This window comes from Bactrocera dorsalis, chromosome 3 (genome assembly GCF_023373825.1).
Source record: "Bactrocera dorsalis isolate Fly_Bdor chromosome 3, ASM2337382v1, whole genome shotgun sequence".
In the NCBI taxonomy this organism is placed as follows: Eukaryota; Metazoa; Arthropoda; class Insecta; order Diptera; family Tephritidae; genus Bactrocera; species Bactrocera dorsalis.
In genome coordinates this window covers 76,041,464-76,063,075 of record NC_064305.1, presented here as the reverse complement: position 1 = coordinate 76,063,075, position 21,612 = coordinate 76,041,464, and the positions used below count along the sequence as shown (strand labels likewise).

Below are 21,612 nucleotides of genomic sequence, written 5' to 3'. Positions count from 1 at the left end.
ATTGCTTTTAAATCAAACCATTTTGTATATGGAAATCTTCAAAATATTGAAACACCGCCAAATCACCGCTTAACAATATATACTCAATTGTAAACTAATTATTTAACATAACCTATAAATAAATATATGTATGTATTTCTATCTATTGTCTTCCTCTCTTCGACTCGTCTGTGTTTCCCCGCTCAACTGTTGATAACTTGCGAACGATCCTTCATATCTTTGTGCCTTAAAAAATCTAAAACAAAAAACTTAAAAAACTAACTTTCCCAAACTGTGTTTGATCTTGATTGCTGTGTGTGTTTGCGTGCCTTAAACTGACTACTTTAAAATACAATACAATTAATTAAAATATATATTTATATATATGTACTTATTATAAAATACAAAACAAAAAACAATTAATTTAAAATATTCCAAAAATTAAAAACTCAAAACTGCTTTTGCAAATGTAAAATATTTGCACAAAAAAAATTTAAAAAAAATTAATTGTTTTTCCACTCAAATACTGTTATTAATTTCTTTGATTTTCTAATGTCATAAACGTTTTAAATAAAACTCCAAACTATGTATTTATATATAAAACTACAACAACTAAAAATATGCACCACAATGTGTTCGACTAAATAATATATATGTATACATATGTGTATGTGTATGTAAAACTATGTACTGCCCGCCGCTCCGTTTGTGTTGAAATGCAACTCTGAGAATAATTTGTACACCTTTAAACCGCAAATGTTGAAAATGATATTGCAAAACAATATTCACTTAAAAAATAAAAAAAAACAATAACAATAAAATGTATATGTATGTCACAAAATAAACAGATTTTCAAAAAGAAGGTAATTTCCAGCAATTTAAATTATTTAAAAAAAACCCACTAACCAAATAAATCAGCCACTTTATATTTTTGTATAATTAATGCGCCCTTAAAATAAATTAAAAATTATATATTTACTAAAAATTGCTTGCATTTTGTTGTTGCTCTTTGATTTGGTCGTACAATTTTCGAAAATTCTAAATGTTAACTGTAGTTTTCCAAACAATCAAAAGCATTTGTTGTTGTTGCATGCCTAAAACCTTAAGTAGCAGTTGCAAAAATAATTAATTATAAAAAAACTAACGGTACCCAATTGGCGTGTTTGGTAGCCTAGCAAACCTGAAAAATTTCCAAAAAACCGTTAACATCCATTAGCTGTTAGTAGTAAGTAGCGAAAACGCTGTCTGGAATTGGCGCCAATGCAAGCATAAAATTTAATAACAAAATTTTATTGAAATTCCTAAGCTTCTCTTTCATAACCTCAAAAACACTATAAATGTTGTTTCACGCTAAACAATGTTCTCTCTCACTCATTCCACACTATAGGAAGTCGGCGAAGAGTCGAAATTGGCGCGCAGTATCGAGCGTGTACGCGATCTGATACGCAAGAAGCGGCAAGAGCGTAAAGAGCGCAAGGAGCGCAAATATGCGACCAAGTTTCAGCAGATCGTCATGGAGGCGCAACAGGCGGCGGCGCAGGTTATCGAGAAGCCGAGCTTATTAACCGAGACGAAGCTGCATAGGTTGAGTTATCAGGTGGGTACTCGTGTACAAAAGTGCATTGCAAATCTTTATTTACACTCTCTATATATCATTCTTCCTCACTCTCACCTTTTCACTTTTACTCACTTAAATGCGCAGGAGTCCATGAATCGTCCGGTCTCCGGCTCGGATTTCGGCTTTCAGATACCCTTGAAGGATGCGTTGCACACGATCATTGACGGCGTGGAGAGTGAGCATGAGCTGTCCGAGCAACAGCAATACCAACAACAACAACAACACTTGCAATCGCCAACACAACTGCAGCAACAGCAACAACTTATGCTACTGCAACAACAACAGCAGCAGCAGCAACAACAATTGCATCATATGCAATTACAGCAGCAAGCGCCCTCCTTCGATGGCATTACAACAACCACCAGCTCCTGCCAATTAGACAATAATAGTCGCAACGATTACAATACGCTTTATCCGCAAGCGGAACGTCGCCTGCTGCATCAAGTGTCTTCCGGTTTCGGCACCCAACACAACGATTCGCGTGATGAGCCCACATACACCGAGTCCATTGAGCTGCGTCTCATGGGCCAGTATAATTCAACTGATACCGATCCATATGCGAATGATCAGCGTAGCGGTTCGTTTATGCGTGGCGACTCGCTGCAGGACACGTCGTCACGTCGCTACTGCAGCGATGAGCATGACGAGGCATATCTGCAGTATCAGAAGTCATTGCTGACGCGTTCGCCTAGCTATCGCAAGTCATTAGATCGACTGTCGCAATCGAGCGATCAGTCGCAACGTTCACTGATACCGTCACGTAGTCTGAAATCCGATGACGACTTGCATATGGGTGTGCGACGACACTCGAGCGGTCATTCACTGAATACAATCTCGATGGAACACGAGGAGCTGCTCTCACATCAGGGTAACTTGCGCGATGAATTGCTGAATTGTGAGCATAAGGAGCTTTTTCAATTTCTGCAAGATGATGCGGACAATAGTAACAATTATTTCAGCGAAACCGTCGGTTATGGTTCGGCATATGTTGACGCCGACACCGATTCGTTGATTGTCGATGCGCGTAAAGAGGAACGCAAACCGTCGACCAGCAGCATCAAATCGAATTTAAGCTATATATCCAACTCGATAATGCAACAGATCGAGCAGCGCCGTAATGGTAGCCACCCGTCTAGCAATGGCAATGGACATGACGAGGTCTTGCCACTGGTTGAGCATTCCGAGTTCGATAATATCATACAGAGTTTTGAGAAAGAGTTGGAGGAGATTAAACGCTCCACCACGTCATTGGAGCGTCGTTTATCCACACTCTCGGAACCCTCGCCTGCGGCCGACGAAGCCAATAAAGCCATACTCGATCATATTGCGGTCATAACAGGCGCCTCAGAGCGTGCAGCCGCCGATGAGGTGGTACATCCACTAAATCCCTATGACAGTTATGATCTATCGACAGTGCCGCGTCGCCAGCATCCGCTACTCACCAGCACTGATCGCAATTCGGTGAAGATCAAGCGACGCAGCCTTGAGAAGCAACGAAAGATCGACGAAGACTTTAGCATATCAAATGAAATACGCAAAATCTGTGATCAAATACATGCGCCATTCGTGACCATCGAATCGATGGCCGTGGCAGCTACGGTGACAGCGGCCGCCAAATCGCCGTTCGCACGCCACAAGAGCGATCAGTTTGCGGCACAATTTGACCGCTTCAAGCGATTATCGCTGATCGAACGTGTCGATGAAGTACCTGAAGAGGAGAAACCCATATCAACGCTGCGCATGGAGTCGGAGAAATTGCCACGCAAGTGCCTCACAACAGACGCCATCCGACTTGATAGCTTATCGCTGAAAAGCACCAATTCATATGAGAATTTGCTAATACAAAAGCAACAGTTGAGCCGTCAACAGAGTAATCAACGTGACGGCGGCTCATTGGCATCGTCCGGTGTGGCTGTACCAGCAACGCCACCAACATCGCTCAAGTCGCAGCTCGAACCGCCAACACTAGCACAAATATCCTCAATCAAGACCACGCCGCCGCTAGCGGCACTCACTGAGCACCAACAACATTACCACGCCTCGAAAATACATGACCCACCACCACCACCACTACTACCATCACAACAACCACTAATTCCGTCAGCAACAAGAACCACCATTTCCACAACTTGCACCACCACCACCACGACCATCCGCCCAAGGGCTGCCGGCGATGTGGGCGATATGCGCGCCAAACGCTTCGCCGAGCATCCTCAATCGACTCTAGACAAAGCCGCTTCCTTTCAATCCACACGCACTGAATCGCATAGTTCATGCGGTGGCGGCATTGCCGATACCAGTTCGGTACTGGCACTGGGTTATAGCGTGCCGGGTGCACGCTCATCTGCGAGCGGTGCTATGGTAACGGAGACCGCCGAACCAACACAGAAGTCGGCGTTCTCGCGGCTGACCGAAAAACCATGGCATTGTCTGGTCTCCTACGTAGACGATCTCACAGTAGGTGGGAGACGTAACTCGCAGGGAGCATACAATGATCCCATGACTTTTCCAAGTTTCGGACAATCGAAAACACCGAAAGTGCCAGACGATTGCTTCCCGCAGAAGTGTTACGATCAGTAAGTATGAGTAGATTATGTAGAAATTTTAAATTCTCTAAGCGCAAAAATACGGTAATTAAAAAATTAAAAAAGGTTGCCACCTGTTGGAAAATTTTAGATAAAAGAAATTTTTTAGCTATAAAACAGAACAAATCACAGAGACTTTAAAAAGGTTGTGAAAAAAATTTAGAGCGTAGTTGCCACCTGTTTATATAAATAACATAAAAATATAAATAATAATTAGTATAAATAATCGCTTAATTATAACGTGACTACTGAAGTAAGCAGCTTTAAGAAGAGGTTTTCAGTTGACAAGGGTTGCCGTTTGTAGTGTTACCATATTTTTAAACAATTTTATTAAATTAAATTAGTAAAATAAAATTAGTTGTACAATATACATATGTAGGTATCAAATAAAATAGGTTTAAAAAAGTTTTCAGTTAAAAATAGTTGCCACCTTTTTATAAATTTGTAGCCAAAGAAATTAATGATAGAAAGAAACACTCCACAACGGGTATCATACAAAAGTGTTTAAAGGACCTTATGTTTAAAAATAATTTTAGTAAGATGCCACCTGTTTCAATTTGTTTTTAAAAAGATTTGATTGGATAAAAAACAAGAGAAATTAAAATTCTTTATAAACGTTGTGGTTTAAAAAAAATAGATGGTAGTTGCCACCCGTTTATATAACTAAATTAAAAATATTAATAATTTCAGTTGGCTATGGAACTTAGCAGATTTAAAAAGAAATAATATCAAAAGAGTTGCCATACTTTTAAATAATTTTATTAAATTAAATTAGTGAAATAAAATTAATTATAAAATATGGGTATCAAACTAAACCCATAAACTTGGTTTAAAGTAGTTTTCAGTTGAACATGGTTGCCACCTGTTTATAAATTTGGAGCTAAAGAAATTGATGATATAAAGAAATACTCCAAAATGGTATCATACAAACGAACTTGAGGAACTTTAAAATTTTTTCTGGCAGGCTTGCCACCTGTCTAAATTTTTTATTTATTATATTTGAATTAATGATATAAAGCAACATTCCAAAACGAGTATCATACAAAAAAATTGAGAAAGCTTCGGTTTAAAATTGTTATGGCAGGGTTGCCACCTGTCTAAATTTTTTATTATATTTGAAATATATTATATTTTAATATTTGTATGTTATTTCCCAAAACACGAAAATTGCAACCCTGCAGTGAAAAATTGTCTGTATTCAAAATAGATAAATCCTTAGATTAAATTCTTATCTTCATAGAAAAAAATTCAAATGTTTTAAAAATGACAAAAAATAACTTAAAATTATATAAATTTATATTTCTTTAAAATTATATATTTCCTTTCTTTTCTCTCTCTCTCTCTCTCTCTCTCTCTTTAACATACTTTTCTCTTTTTTCCCCCTCATCTACTCTTCTCTGCTCATGTCACCTCAATCTATCACCTATGTCATATGTGAAAAACAACAACATAAATCTCTTTACAGCTTCTACTTTCGCTGTCCATGGTTCATGTCGTGCATGGACACGAAGAGCGCCAAACATTGGACACGCATAAGGACGGCTGTCTTGGCGGTTGTCGATACTCCAGCCTTTGAGTGGTTTGTGCTAGTGCTCATATTCGCGTCGAGCATCACACTCTGTTTCGAGGACATCTACTTGGACAGCAATAAAACGCTGAAACGTATACTCTACTGGACGAACTTCTCATTTTGTCTCATCTTTGTCGTTGAAATGGTTTTGAAATGGTTAGCGTTGGGGTTTTCTAAATACTTCACCAGTTTTTGGACGATATTGGATTTCATTATAGTCTTCGTGAGTAGAATGTTGAAGATAGTAAGAATTTATGCTGATATTTAATGCTGTTGCTCTCTCTCATTATCGTAGGTATCTGTGTTCTCATTGCTCATTGAGGAGAATGAGAATCTCAAGGTTCTGCGTTCGCTACGCACATTGAGAGCTTTACGTCCATTACGCGCCATATCACGGTAAGTTAATCGGTGTGCAAACGAAGTAACCGTAAGCTTGTGTCTACAATTTTGCTTAACAAATTAATGATGGTACTTTTGTAAAGAACGTCAAGTTGGAAATATATTTACATACTTTTATTGAAATATTTCATATTTTCGCTCTTAAATGTGTATTCTCTTATGCTATTAATACTATATACGTGCTATATACTATAGACTACTGAATTTGGCATGCTCCATGCTAATGTTGCTCAAATAAATCTAATCTATTGATGTATTTTGGTAATTGTGTAATTTTCTTTAAATCCTTAAATATTAAATTATGCATCAACTTTCTACTTTCAGATTTCAGTCTGCCTTTTTTAACTTTTTACGCTAAAACATTTAACTATTGATAACATACATAACATACTAATATATACTTATAACAACAACACTGATTTCTTACAACGTTGTCTTTGAACAAGCTTGTATGCACATTTTTTGTACCGTTATTAATTTTCAATATTCTTACATACATTCATATGTTTGTATGTGTTTGTATTTAAAAAAAAATTATGCTTTCCAACTTGCTTACTGTATTTTAATTGAAAAAAATAATAATAATATTTTGAAATACAATTTGGAAGTGTTTAATACAATCTCGTCTTCTTTATGAATTTCGAATAGAAATAATAAAAAAAGTAAATAATGCCACACCGAAAGTCCGTATAGCGCTCTATTGAAACGAAAAATTCACACAAATTTATTGGCAGTAGCAGTAATGAATATTTTCCCGTTATTGAGTAATTGTGTAATTGAGTAATTGAAGCATACCGTTAATATGTGCCGTTTACCGTACAACCTGTACCACCTACTAGGCCGCCAGTAACTAACAGTAATATGTATTTTGGTCGAAATTCAGAAGTTGGAAATTGTGCCCAATCAGCTTATATGTGACATGTGATTTTTTTTTTTAGATTTGCGTACAGTTGTGTTTGCACACAAAAAGTTTGAAAATTACAAAAAAAAGATATTAAAGAAAAAAAAAAAAATAATAATAATAAAAAAAAATTTAAAAAAAATTAAAAAAAAAAAATAATAATAATAATTAAGAAAAATAATCAAAAAAAATATTAAAAATATTATTAAAATCCAAGCATAGTGCAAAAAAGCATTCAAATTTCTGTTAACTTTTTGTGCTGCAAACACAGAGCAATTCGTGTTACACTTTGCCTTCCGCATCGATGTCTCGCCTAGCCAAAATTCATGCGCCCAGTTGTTGTAGTCAGTTGTTATCCTACAATATTTAACCGTTGTTATTGGCTTCAAGTCCGCACCTTGCACTTCACCTCCCGGTATATGTGTATGTCTTACTTGTACTCACTACTGCTATACGGCACAAAGTCTTACATAACCATAAAACGTTTCCTCTCACCAACACCACTTTCCCTGTCACTTTGCTATCCTTTTGATGAATTTCATAATTTTTTGATTAGAAGCGAATAATTACTAACCGATTAGTTTGCATGCCTTAAGTTAAGTTATAACAGTAACTTATATATATTTTTTTATTTTTGAAAATCAGTTTCGAAGTGTTTAGGATGAAAAAATAGGTAGCAATAAACAAGTTCGCTGTTTTAAGGGTTCTTAAATCTTGAGTCTAGTGATCTTTTTATAGACCACAATTTCTGAGTTTCACTTTTCTTATGGTACGATTATAATTGTCGGTCATCATCGTGTCGAAACTTTTCGATTTCTGGTCACACTGTCTTTCTCAAAGGCATTTTTACACATCGTGTACATTTTAAAATTCATAATTTATTCTTCAATATCTATACGTCCCCCTCAAAATACACTTGTGCCAACGTTTTTCCACTCCTCGACAGAGTTGTTAAAGTCAATTTTCGGACTTCAATGCGTTTAGCGATCCACGTTTAATGTCTTCATTTGACTAAACACGGTTTTCCCGTAGCGGTCGTTTGAGTTTGCCAGAGGTCACACGGAGCTAAATCAGGCGAATACGATGATTTTGCCACGATATTGTTTAGAAATTTGGCGAAAAACTCACGAAGAATCAATGCTCGCGTAAAACAATTATCACCGAAAACCTTTTTCGACATTCTGTTCCAGTTGTTCATAAAAGTATGCGAAGATAATTGAAGTGAATCAAGGTTGACTCCAAAATAAACTTCAGTAAAAGACTTTCAAGCTTGGGTCATATCTTGCTACAGCTGTCAGTAAAGGCAACTTATACAATTGCAGCAATCTACTCACTACATCACTATTAGAACTTCCTTCACTCCACTTAAAAGAATATTTTGTAAAATATTCAAAAATTTCACGCTTCACGATACCTGATTGATACCTAGAGCCTACTTACTAAGTAAGCTGGGACTTTTTTAAATGGTATGATATTGAAGGCTTACGAAAAATGTCTTCATACCCTGCACTTTGCCACAACTTTGTAACATTCAAAAAGAAAACATCGGAGATCCTATGAAGGGCGATTAGAGAATTTTCCATGTCCGTCTGTGGATATGCGAACAAGTCCTTCAGTCTTTGAGATATCAATCTGAAATTTTGCACTGGCCCTTATTCCTTCGAAAAGCTGCCCATTTGCCGGAACCGCCGATATCGTTCGACTATAGCATATAGCGGTCATACAAACTAACCGATCTTCATATTCAAGGAATTATAATTAGACTAATATCCAGATCGACGCTACAGTGTCCAGATATATTGTTCACATTGGATCTCTATATAACATATAACTGCTATATAAACTGACATATGAAAATCAAGATAAAGATCTTTTGATACCACTTTATATTATAAAAAATGCACCAGTGAAGGATATGATAGGGTCAGTGCTGCCGAAGTTAACGTTTTTCTTGTTTTAACCTCACTCTCATCCAATGAACAAATATTCAATATGTTTCACTTGTTCACAAAATTAAATACAATCTCCCACGTGTTTCACTTGTTCATAAAAGAATAATATTATTTACAGCTTACAAATACACAAAGTGTTCCAATTGTTCTTAAAGATATGAGCCTCCAAAATAACGATTTTATAGTTTTCACATTGTTTATATCCGACATTCAGCAATAAAATGAAAACAGGTTTGACTTTGACACAAAAAATTAATGTTTTTTTTTAATTTTTTCGAAATTATTTCTTTAAATTTTAGTTTAAGTTGAAATTAAAGTTCTCGTTAACTGTGTGTATGTGTAAATTTTCATATTACTTGCTGTTTCTGTTCTTCAAAAGTAGCCCAATATATGTGTGTATGTATTTGAACGGCTTCCTATCCTCAGTACCAAAACAAAAATAAAACAAAAAAAAGTAAAAACAACTTTCGAAAACATAAAGAGATTTACAGTTAAAAAGAAAAAATATGTAAATATGTTAAACATGTCCCCCCATAAATCTATGAATCTGTTTCGTTTTATTTCTATTCCAGGTGGCAAGGAATGCGAATTGTAGTAAATGCTCTCATGTATGCAATACCGTCAATTTTTAATGTACTTTTAGTTTGTTTAGTCTTTTGGTTGATATTTTCCATAATGGGTGTACAATTTTTCGGTGGTAAATTTTTCAAATGCCTTGACGATGATGGTGAATTGCTGCCAGTGACGGTTAGTAAATAAATCGGACATAACCTACAAATTTAAATATGCAACAACACTACACTTAGAAAAACAAAATGGAACACAGAGATACTTGAACAATGTTTTAGTTTTGAATTTTCGTTGCGAAAGGAAAGGAAGCGCAAAGATATTTTTTACTTTTAGTGATATAAAATATTTAATTAAAATTATTGGAAATAAAAAATATTTTTTTTAAATAAAATAAATATATAATTTTTTAAATTTTAATTTAAATTAAATTTAAAAAAAATATTATATAAAAATTCGTCTTAAAATATTTAATTAAAATTTTTTAAATGAAAATATATATTTTTTAATAAATTATTTTTTTTTTAATATAAATTAAATTTTAAATAATTATTGTATAAAAATTCGTCATAAAATATTTATTTAAAATTATTTGAAACAAGAAATTTTTTTAAGTAAATATTTTTTTTATTAAAATTTTAAATTAAATTATAATATTCTTTTAAATTTAAATATTTTTTTTTTAATTTTTTTAAATATTTTAAATTTTTTTTTTTCAAATGTCTAATTTTTTATTTATTTAACTATAAAATTTAATTTTATTTATTTTTTTTCCTATTTTTAAACTAATAATTCGTATTTCTCTTACTAATAATTTCCACTCTCTTCGTCTATGCCGTCGTACAGGAAGTGAACGACAGAGCTGATTGCATTAAACAAAATTACACATGGATCAATTCGAAGATCACCTTCGATCATGTCGGCATGGGCTATCTGGCGCTGCTGCAAGTAGCCACCTTCGAAGGTTGGATGGAGGTTATGGCCGATGCGGTCGATGCACGCGGCGTCGATCTGCAGCCGCAACGCGAGGCCAATCTCTACGCCTATATTTACTTTGTAATCTTCATTGTTTGCGGCTCATTCTTCACGCTCAATCTATTCATTGGAGTTATTATCGATAATTTCAATATGCTCAAGAAGAAGGTAAGTGTGACGGGTCCCTGGCGCATGACAAACAGGTTTGACATAAGCAAATTTCTAAAATTAAATATTTTCTAGTACAGATATAAGCGCAAGCATATTTATGCATATGTGTATGTACAATAAGTTATTTATATATTTACTAAATATTTTTTCAATACACTGTGAAAAATTTTTGTTTGGAAAAATTATGTGAAAATACATCAAAAATTGTTGTATACAAATTATTATTATAGAGAAAATTTACACAACACAGAAAAATTAAAAAAAAAGTTATAATAATAAGAAAAAAATATATATAAATAAAAAATAATACATACATATGTACATATATAAAGAAAAAATCAAAAATAAATATAAAAATAAGAAATATAAAGAAATAAAAGTAATATGAATAATATGAAAAAATATACAAAATAAAAAAAAAATATGAAATTCAAAAATATAAAAATCAAAAATAAAAATATATATAAAAATCAAAAAAAAAATATACATAAAAATCAAAAAATGTAAAAAAAAACCAAAATACCAGAAAGTACTTTTCGGCAAGTGTGGCAACTTTTACCGAAAAGTACTTTCGCTTTCACTTTTATTTTCAGTATATAAATGTTCGTACATATTAACGTGTTTTGATATGGCAAACACACTTGACAATTTATATATGTACACAAAATACACAAACACACGCAGCCACATTTTTTTACCGTATGTGTACTTAGTATAAGTGAAAAAATATGTATTGTGTTTATATGTAAATATTAAAAAAAAAAATTACTTTCATCGTTCCATAGTATGAAGGAGGAGTGTTGGAAATGTTTCTCACCGAATCTCAAAAACACTATTACACCGCCATGAAAAAGTTGGGACGAAAAAAACCACAGAAAGTCATTAAGCGACCAATAAATCATTTTTTAGCAATGTTTTATGATTTATCGAATTCGAGAAGGTAATGATCAAATGCTAAAAGTATGATTTATACCAAATAGTAACTACGTTCAGTTGTCAGTTTTCAATTTTCAGTTCGATTTTACTTTATATTCAACTACTTAACTACATATAATACATACATTTATTAAAAGTAATTATACACATTTTTCATTAACTTTTTTTATTAAACAATTTCAATTTTTTAGTTTCAAATTTTATATATTTTTTCAATACGCTTTTGCTTTCACAACATTTAGTTCAGAAAAGCTGCCGCTATTTGCCATAGTAATGCTCAAGTACAGTAACACCTCATTAACTACATTAACTAGCAGTGCATAATTTTCGCTTACTCGATTTTTAACAGTCTCGCTCTCTGCTAACTCGCTCTGTTAACATATTTTACTTACTAAATACTTTAGGAACTCTGCTACAGTTTAGTCTATTAAAAATTTGGAATGTTGATATTCTGCTCAAAATTGTTTACAAACTACTCGTTACTCAAATACTCGTTGCTCTTACGCGCGCTCTCTCTGTCTCACTCTCTCTCTTCTCGCTCTGTTTATTCTAATACTTAACTCTGCCACCAGCATTAAACTGATTACGTCATTAACATACTTACATACATAAATATCTATAATTTTTTGATTTTTGCGAAGAAGCGTTAATGATTGCATCGAAACCGCTTATAATCTTTCAAAGTGGTTTTCTTCAATTTTTTGGTAAAAGTGTTACAATTTCGTTCATACACACATACCTACATAACTACATACAAAAAGTATATGGTTAGGCACATTCATAACTGTAAATAGACTCGTCAATTGCGATATTGCCATGACGGCAATGTTGCGTTCTCGCTCCAAGCATACACACGCCCACAAAACAATTTTAGCTGTCTTAATAGCTGAATGATCGTATGATTTGGTGATAAAATTATTTAAACACTTACTTTCTTCCTCGAATCTCCGCGAGTGATGCTATTACTTGTGTTGCCATTGTTGCGGTGTATTCTACAGTTTGTAGTCTCCCTCAATCAGGGAGTGCTGTAAGCCTAGTGGAAGACCCCAAAACTAACTAGCTACTGCTATGTACTTCTTAGTACTTCTTATATATACCTATGTATATCTAACGAATGTAGTATAAAATTTCATATACTCGTATATCTTTCAATATTAGTGTCGTTTGTATGTAAATTAAAGAAATTGTGCTTGTACCAACTGATTCACCCTGTAAATGTATTGCATCGATCTAGTCCTGCGTATGTAAATTTATCCTTGCGGCGTTTGGTCTAATTTGAATCGAATTACATTTTTATTTGTAGTCTCACCACCCCGTCAGTATGTTTGTATGTAACACCTTCTACGTATTTCCGGTTCAATATGGACGGTCTCAACCTTTGAACGTTTTAAGTTTTGCGCACAGATCATTGTGAAAATCTCATCATCATCATTGCATCCTTGCATTGTCGCTTGCTGTTGCCTAAATCATTTTGCAATGATATCTTTTCGCTTGTTAGATATATCGTATAAATGTTTATTTTATTTAATCCAGTTTAATTAATTTAATTATATTACTTGTATAATATATATATTTTACTAAAATACTAAATTCCCGCTTCTTGAAATGTATAGGTTAGACCAGTTTTACAGTTACTAGGTCCATGAGGTGTAGTCATCCTTTTCGTTGTCTGCTTTGTATAAATTAATATTTAAAAGTTAAGGCAATTAAACTATAAATTGAGTCAATTAGTTCAACGTTCATGCAGAGTAAATAGTTTACTTAATCATTTAGTATTCGACAAAGGACGATAAAGAGTTTTAACTTTGTTTGTGGAAGTTTATAAGTGAGAAGATAAAGAAAATGATTTTCGAACTGTTTCTTACATTTGAATATTATCTATTTTAGTTGAAAGTAAAGGAAATCAAAATCTTGAACTCATCAAGTGTGCTATCAGGGCTCCACAAAGAGTGCCTAACCACGCTATCAATAGCATCGAGTGTTTTTGTAATAAGACTAGTATGGGTGCCAGGCCACAGCGGAATCGCAGAAAACTGTAAAGCTGATGAGTATCCTCTTGTGTTCTACTACTAGATAGCTGGGCTTTACGGGAGCTTAGCCAGCGCTGGGCCACCATCGGAATATGCGCTGTCGCAAAAGTCTTTTGGCCCAAAATCGACCATAAGAGATTTAGTGATCTCTTTGTCCTCAGTAAAGCTAGCCTCTCTCTATTATCCATTATCCTATTGAGGTCCAGGCAGTAAGGCTGGGTGTCCTATCAGACGTCATCTGCAGAAGCTGTATGGAAGAGTATGAGGTGGAAGCTCAACACTTCCTTATCAGCTGTTCCGCGTTTGGGAGGTCAAGCCTTAAAAATAAAGAATTAAACGCCTGTGCAAATTTGTATTGGCGGCTAAGCATTTTGCTAATTTATAAGTTCGAACACAGGAGTTCTTCTTTTCCTCACAAAGGACTACATGCCATCTAACCTAACCTAATCTAAAGGAAATTTAAAAATACGTGGCGAATATGTTCATAGTCTACAAAAGAAAAATTAATTTTTGGAAAAAGGCCGATTTATCTCGACAACCGAGTTATTTTGTATGATATTTGTATTATTATCTTTCATCTTATAAATAAGTAAGTTTCTTAAAATCGACTCCTATTAGTTCGGTATACTTGAGCCAACGATGCTATAACTTTCTCAGCCCCTCTGAAAAATGAATTTTCGTTTCTCTTCCTCAAATATTTGAACCGCGTGTGACCTTTTATACTTAAAATTAAAGTCGCACAGGAGCACATCTGCTAAATACGATGAATGACGCAGCAGTTCGCAGTCTAATTTGATCGTGTCGACGGCGGAGATATAAGCCGGTGCCTTGTAAAGATGGAAGAACGCCTTTTCCCCTCTAAAATGGTCGTTTTTACTACGATTCGATATGGAAACAGCCTATTATATTAGTAGAACTCCTGTGATCAATAGTAATCGAATGTCAGAGACTGTCCTCATTACCATCTTTCCGGCCGATAGGATAAATAGTCTTATAAACAATTCTAACCCAGTTTGATCTTTAAAAAGAAACTGTCACAGAACTTTGGGGTTTCTTTATTGCTTAGCCCCATAGTTCCAAATGACCTACACAATTTATTGTTTGCCTAAATGTTCATCGTTTACATTAAGAATTTTGCCGAAATTTTTCAATTCACATTGATTAGCAATTAAGTGTTAGGTTAGGTTTGTTATGTTTCAGGGCTAAACACCACGACGGAGATCACAGAACTCCCACTCAAAAAGTTGTAAACCGTGCCTTTGTGTTCCACAATGCTTATTTGATAACATTTATCCTGTCCTTCTGCATTACTCTACTTTTGTTAAATCGATTTGCTTCTTTTGGCAATAAAGGGAATACGAAACTAATGACAAACCTTTTTGGGGCAATTGTATCAATTTAAAAGAGATGCATTGATATTGTATTTATAGAAAATAATATTATTTCTAACTAGTCAGTTACTCGGATAAACGTCCGTCAAGCTCCAAATAGTAGAGATCGAAAATATTGTTTCCTACGTAACCCTGTACTTATTAGAATGCAAAATATAAGTTCCATTAAATATTCTGATACGAATCTAGCATAGACACGCTTTATAGTACAGTAGAACTCCAATTATCCGAATTAATGGGGACCGGGACCCATTCGGATAATCAAATATTCGGATAATCGGATTTTTTTTTTTTAAATTGCCATTGGAGAGAATAAGAGCTACGTTTTGATATTGCACTATTTTTTTATTGAATTAAATGAAAGAAACATGTTTTCACATGTTTTAAATATAAATAAAATGTACTTATGTACAAGTTTAGAAATAAAAATCATTGTTTTTTAAACATCTCCGTCAATGTAAGCTGTTTTGCGGTCTTCAACCGTTTTCGGGCAGCCAGGTCACGCATTCGCTTGACGGTGAGCAGTTGTAAGTGGTCACACTCGGGCTGACGCTCCATCCACTTCAAAGCAGTCTCGAGGCCGGCAAATGCTTCACTAGCTGATGGTCCAGCGTCTACTTCAACATCAGCAGAAAGTTCTTCTTCCACTTCCACTTCAACATCTTCTCTCACACTTACAACAATTTCATCGTCATTGAGAATTTGAAAACCAGGGTCAGACGTGTCACAAGCCATCCACTCTCCTACATCTTCAGCACTTACTTCTGTACAACTAGGAATTTTTACAATCATTTTTTTATTTCCTCTAGTGACAACGCATCTTCATCATCATAATTCTCTCCATATTCTTGTTTCTCATTTTTTTCAGATTCTTTTTTTTTTTGTTCTTCTCAGACGGTAGGCCTTTCAGTTTATTCCACGCACGTCTTAGCGTCACTGGCGTAACCAAACTCCAAGCTTCCGCTACCATGTAACAGCAGTCCTTTAAATTTATTTTGCTATGATTTGCCAAAACCAATTCTTCATCTTCAGCATTCAGATAGCGCACTTAGACTTTTTTTGGACAATTTTTTGTGATTCGGATAATCGGCGATTCGGATAGTCGGAGTTCGGATAATTGGAGTTCTACTGTACCTAAAAAGTTAACAGAAATCTGTTGAGTCGATCCATAAGAAATGGTCAGATGCTCTGCTATCTCTCTGATGCCAACACAATGATTTTCAAGTACTATTTCGTTTACTTTTGCGACATTATCGTCATAAACGACTCGTGCGAGACAAGTTCCCAAGAGAAACCTGGGACATGTCGTAATGAAATTTCTCGCGAACTTAAAAAAGGGTTGTACCAATTTAGGAAATGTTTAATTTTTTTATTTTTTCGGTTTGGGGACGCAGATTATGTAAATGGACCAGTCCTGGTCAAATTTGATCAGTTGGTAAATAGTGTTACTGTAGGCATCTATAATTTTTGGAACAAGTTTATGGTTATTTGCATGATTTTATTAGTATATGATATATTATATATAAATAATATAAATAAAGTGCTCCTTCAATCTAAAATTTTTACCGCAAATAGAGTAGAACTATTCAGTTGCAATATGTAATCGCTGAAATAATTATAAACAGACTGCCTCACTTTCGTAATACTACTGTAGTGCTAGACACATGACATATCAAGCTTTTTCAATATCATATGAAAGCCTTTTTAACTCGCACAATTTTCAATAATAATTTTGAAATATTTTTTCTGTTATGCTTATTTAGTTTGAATAAAGTTAATTTCTTATATAAAAATGAAAAAATTTTGGTTATGTAAATAAGTTTTTTTAACAGTTAACATGTATATTTCCTCCAAATGAGTATGACTAAAATGTGTACTTTTTTCAATAACTCTTCTCCCCCCTTCTCCCTACGGCTAACGTTACATGTAAACGTCACAACTTGAAACAACAACAAAAACACTGCAAATATTGTAATAACTGGCAACGTGTGCAAAAACAACAACACTGAACAAAAAACACAAAAAACAACAACAACTACAACTGTAATAATAATAATAAATAATATTAACAACAACAATAACAACAAAACAGATTCGAAATAGCCATATTTGTATTGATTTTTTTAAATATGTTAACCATGGGTATCGAGCACTACAACCAACCGCATTCTGTGTTTTTCATACTCGAAGTAAGCAATGCATTTTTTACCACCGTCTTTGGTCTGGGTAAGTAGCGTCAACAATTATCTAGATCTAGTGTACCTACTACTAACACACTTGCATGTCTCTATAATGTGTGTGTTCTTGTTTTTTCTACTATTTCTTGTGTGTTTTTGTTGTTTTTTTTCTGTACCCACTGTGTTGCACTAAAATCCCGTTTTTCGTTTCGCCTCCCCCAACAGAGGCGATCGTCAAGATCATCGGTTTGCGTTATCACTACTTTACTGTGCCATGGAACGTTTTCGATTTCCTACTTGTACTCGCCTCAATTTTTGGCATCCTCATGGAGGATATCATGATCGATTTGCCCATCAGCCCAACCCTATTGCGTGTGGTACGCGTCTTTCGCATCGGTCGTATACTGCGTCTTATTAAAGCGGCCAAGGGTATACGTAAACTATTGTTCGCTTTAGTTGTCTCACTGCCGGCGCTATTTAATATTGGCGCACTATTGGGATTGATCACCTTCATCTATGCTATATTGGGCATGTCACTGTTCGGCCATGTTAAGCTGCAGGGCGCCTTAGATGATATGGTGAACTTTCAGACATTCGGACGCAGCATGCAGCTGTTGTTTCGGCTAATGACCTCCGCTGGTTGGAATGATGTGCTGGAATCACTGATGATTCAACCACCCGATTGCGATCCCTTCTTCAATAAGCAAACAAACGGAGACTGCGGCCATCCCCTATTGGCCATCACCTATTTTACTAGTTTCATTATAATCAGTTATATGATTGTGATTAACATGTACATTGCAATTATTTTGGAGAATTTCAATCAGGCACATCAAGAGGAAGAGATCGGTATTGTCGAAGACGATTTGGAAATGTTCTATATCAGATGGTCCAAGTTAGTATTACACACTTACTTACATAAAACAACTTAACTTTATCATCACTCCAAATCAAATCCACACACAATAATATACTGTTATGTATATTAATCGCTATTTACAGATACGACCCACACGCTACACAATTCATACACTTTGGTCAACTTTCGGATTTCATTGCCTCGCTCGATCCACCGCTTGGCATTTCGAAGCCCAACACTGTAGCGTTGGTCTCATTCAATTTGCCGATATCGAGGGGTAATAAAATTCATTGCCTTGATATATTACACGCACTAGTCAAACATGTGTTGGGTCATGTCGAGGAGACGGACAACTTCAAGCAGTTGCAGGAACAAATGGATGTGAAATTCAAGAAACAATTCCCTACACGCAAAGAGTTGGAAATTGTTTCGTCGACACGCATCTGGAAGCGTCAGGAGAAGGCGGCCAAAACCATACAGAATGCCTGGCGCGAATATCAGCGGTAAGTTTAGCGGTTGTTAGGGTTTTTATGTGGTTAGGTCGTTTAGAAACTCACATTAAATGGCATGAGAGAAAAGAAATTCTGCGTCGAAGGACTTGAAAATCGAAAATTATATCCTTTTAAATATGATGTCGCTGTTTTAACAGCTTCTAAACCGTCTCGCTCTTCTGAGTATTCTTCCGGAACACTTGTACCGGTTTCATAGATCCAAATCCGAGATCCAAGATCCTGAACATACCAGGCTGACAATAATTAAAATACTTCAGGGGTAAGAGGTATACTACAGGGTTTGGCCGGAAAGTAAAAAGACTGACTTTCTTCCGCCGCGACTGTACTTCGGAGCGTGAGCGAACCGACTGGATTCGGTAGAGGGTGTTCCTAGGTAACGAACGAGCGGCTGGTCACCACCTGGAGAGTCAGGACAAACATTTTCGCGCGAAGTATTTCTGTAAGTGGTGCAAGACGAAAATACAGCGTTCGTTAAAGCAGAAGTACGCTATTGAATTCTGTGTGAAGCTTGGTAAATCTGCGACAGAGGCGTTTTATATGATCAAGCAGGCTTACCTAGATGTGGCTTTAGCAAGAAATGGTTTGTTTCGGTGGCACCAGTTCTTTTTGTACGGTCGGAAAGAAGTTGCTGATGGATGAGCAAATCCAAAGTGAAAATCATGCTCATTGTCCTTTTTAACATTAAATTCATCGTCCACCATGAATTCGTTCCTCTTGGTCAAACCGTCAACGCCAAGTTTTACGTGGAAGTTATCTACAGACTCAAACGAAGGGTCAATCAATCGGATCCGACAGACATCGCAGCCGATTGGAAATGGCACCACGACAACGCTCCTTCTCACACCGTTTTTCTTGTGAACAACTACCAAAGCAAGCCCGGCTTCGAAACGTTTTGCGCCCTACAGCCCAGATGTGACCCCCGGACTTTTTTTGTTTTTTTGCCTGAAAAGGCCGATGAAAGGCAAGTATTTCGAGACGACAGAGGGGATCCAAGCAGCATGCACCCCGGCTCTCAAGGCTATTCCGGAGAATGCCTTCCGTGACGCCTTCAATGCTTGAAAATCGCGCTGGCAGCACTGCATTGACGCAGAAGGAGCCTATTTTGAAAGTTTTTAAAGAATTGTAACGATTGGTTCAATAATTTTTTTTTAAATCAACTCAGTCCTATAACTTTCCGGACAAACCCAGGAAAATTCGTTAGCCTCAATTTCCTATATTCGATCTCGTTACGAGTTTAAGTTAACGGTATTATGTAAAGGGAGATCGTTTGGTCGCTTTAAGATTGTGTAATCAGCAGCGAAGATTTAAGCATATTTTATTTCCAATGCCAGCGCATTCTAGAGATTTCTGTCTTCTTTACAGCATGAAGAAGGAGAAGGAGCGCTCCAACTCGGGTGACAGCATGACGCAGACATCGAGCCCCGGCGGTTGGCAGTCCAAGCTGTCAGCGCTCAATTTCTTTCATCTGCAAGTAAGTCAAACCTATTTTTATCAATAAAAAAAGATGCAAAAACACATAAACTTTTACTTGAAATGGCAGGTCAGTCGTCGCGGCACGCAGTGTTCCAGTCGCGCCTCCTCGCGCAAGTCTTCACGCGCTTCCGATGCCTCCGATCTGAGCGAATTGGCCGGCCCGTGGTTGAATCTGCCGCTAATGCTGGTCTCTGGCGCCGATGATGTGGTGAAGGACATCAAGCAACAAAGCGAGGAACTCGGCAAGCGGTACTTATTACATTACCTACACATAAACACTTACAAAATTAATAAGCAAAATGAATTTTCTAACAATTGGCGCCGATAAAACTAAAAATTTTCAAATAATGTGCAATGCATTGCAATTTTTGACGAAACCAATACCATGACATATACTAAATACAATTCTAAAATAATCTATATTACTTACAATTACTTAGCCACCCAATTTATGCCACAGCATTTTGTTTGTTTTATAAAAAAAAATTGTAAATTTGTGTCTTAAGTCCTATTTCTAGAATGTCCTCTTGTCTCTCCCTAACATATGAGTCATTGCTCGCAGATATGGTCTCAAACGTCTTGCAAAGTGGCTCACAGTCAAGTGATTTAAATTTATTAGCAAATCACAATGATTGTGAAAGAGGTAATTGCAGGCGGTAGTCTAACAACAACATACCACATACATACTTATCTACTATATAGTCTAGTGTAGCCCAATATCAATAACAATAATCAACTTAACCATGCATATTATGTAACTATCTCAGTATACAATACTCAACTCAATTATTTAGCTCATATGAAAATGCAAATCAAGTAAACTACTTTGTAGGCGCATATTGCATACTGATTGAAATGAAATTTATATAAAATTGGTCTCACTTTATTTTCGATACATACTTATCTACATAAATGATTGCATACTGTCATAGTGGTCTCTACAACAACTGTACATGCTCCTCATATGTACTATTTGCCTAACAAAATGTTCACGCTCGCTCTATATTCTCACTCACTCATCCAAACATATGTGCATTTGTATATCAAAATACTTGTAAAATGAAATATTCACCATCGAACTTCCATCGAATGATTGATTCTACTATTTTATGCCGTTGAAAATATTTTACAATAATTTAACAACATTTTGCAATTATTACAGTTATGTAAAACAACAAATATAGTACATAATTATACAGAAAAGTAAACAAATTCGATGAGTACAATTTGTAAGTAGTGGCCTAAACTATTTTTATTCTTATTTCAATGTATTAATTTTCTATAGAAATAGAAGACTCTTTAGAGCTGTAATATAAGTGAAGCAAAATAGTTAATTATGCTTGTAGTGACGAACAAAAAATTGCATAAAAATTTCAAAACACACTCAGACTACCTATAAACCTATAAAAATAAGTATTACCTGCATACTCCAATGAAAGCAATAACTTGAATACCCTCAAAACTGACAAAATTTCCAAAACATCTAAAACTGTTAATACATACAATACTTACCCGCA

General features: G+C 35.3%; 1 protein-coding gene across 4 annotated transcripts in view; it reads left to right on the top strand.

The window, feature by feature from the left end:
* The window catches only part of LOC105229112 (sodium channel protein 60E), a 292,253-nt gene that overhangs the window by 259,658 nt on the left and 10,983 nt on the right, over positions 1-21,612 (top strand). For 2 of the 4 annotated variants that reach the window (XM_049453419.1, XM_049453417.1), the window contains exons 16-28: positions 1,367-1,576; positions 1,682-4,173; positions 5,648-5,975; positions 6,048-6,148; positions 9,577-9,751; positions 10,418-10,714; positions 11,503-11,657; positions 17,167-17,300; positions 17,477-18,146; positions 18,254-18,613; positions 19,985-20,093; positions 20,163-20,344; positions 20,602-20,738. In XM_049453419.1, the coding sequence (XP_049309376.1) occupies positions 1,367-1,576; positions 1,682-4,173; positions 5,648-5,975; positions 6,048-6,148; positions 9,577-9,751; positions 10,418-10,714; positions 11,503-11,657; positions 17,167-17,300; positions 17,477-18,146; positions 18,254-18,613; positions 19,985-20,093; positions 20,163-20,344; positions 20,602-20,738 (5,350 nt within the window). The remainder of the gene's footprint in view (positions 1-1,366; positions 1,577-1,681; positions 4,174-5,647; positions 5,976-6,047; positions 6,149-9,576; positions 9,752-10,417; positions 10,715-11,502; positions 11,658-17,166; positions 17,301-17,476; positions 18,147-18,253; positions 18,614-19,984; positions 20,094-20,162; positions 20,345-20,601; positions 20,739-21,612) is intronic. The other 2 variants (XM_049453420.1, XM_049453418.1) reach the window with 1 other exon arrangement.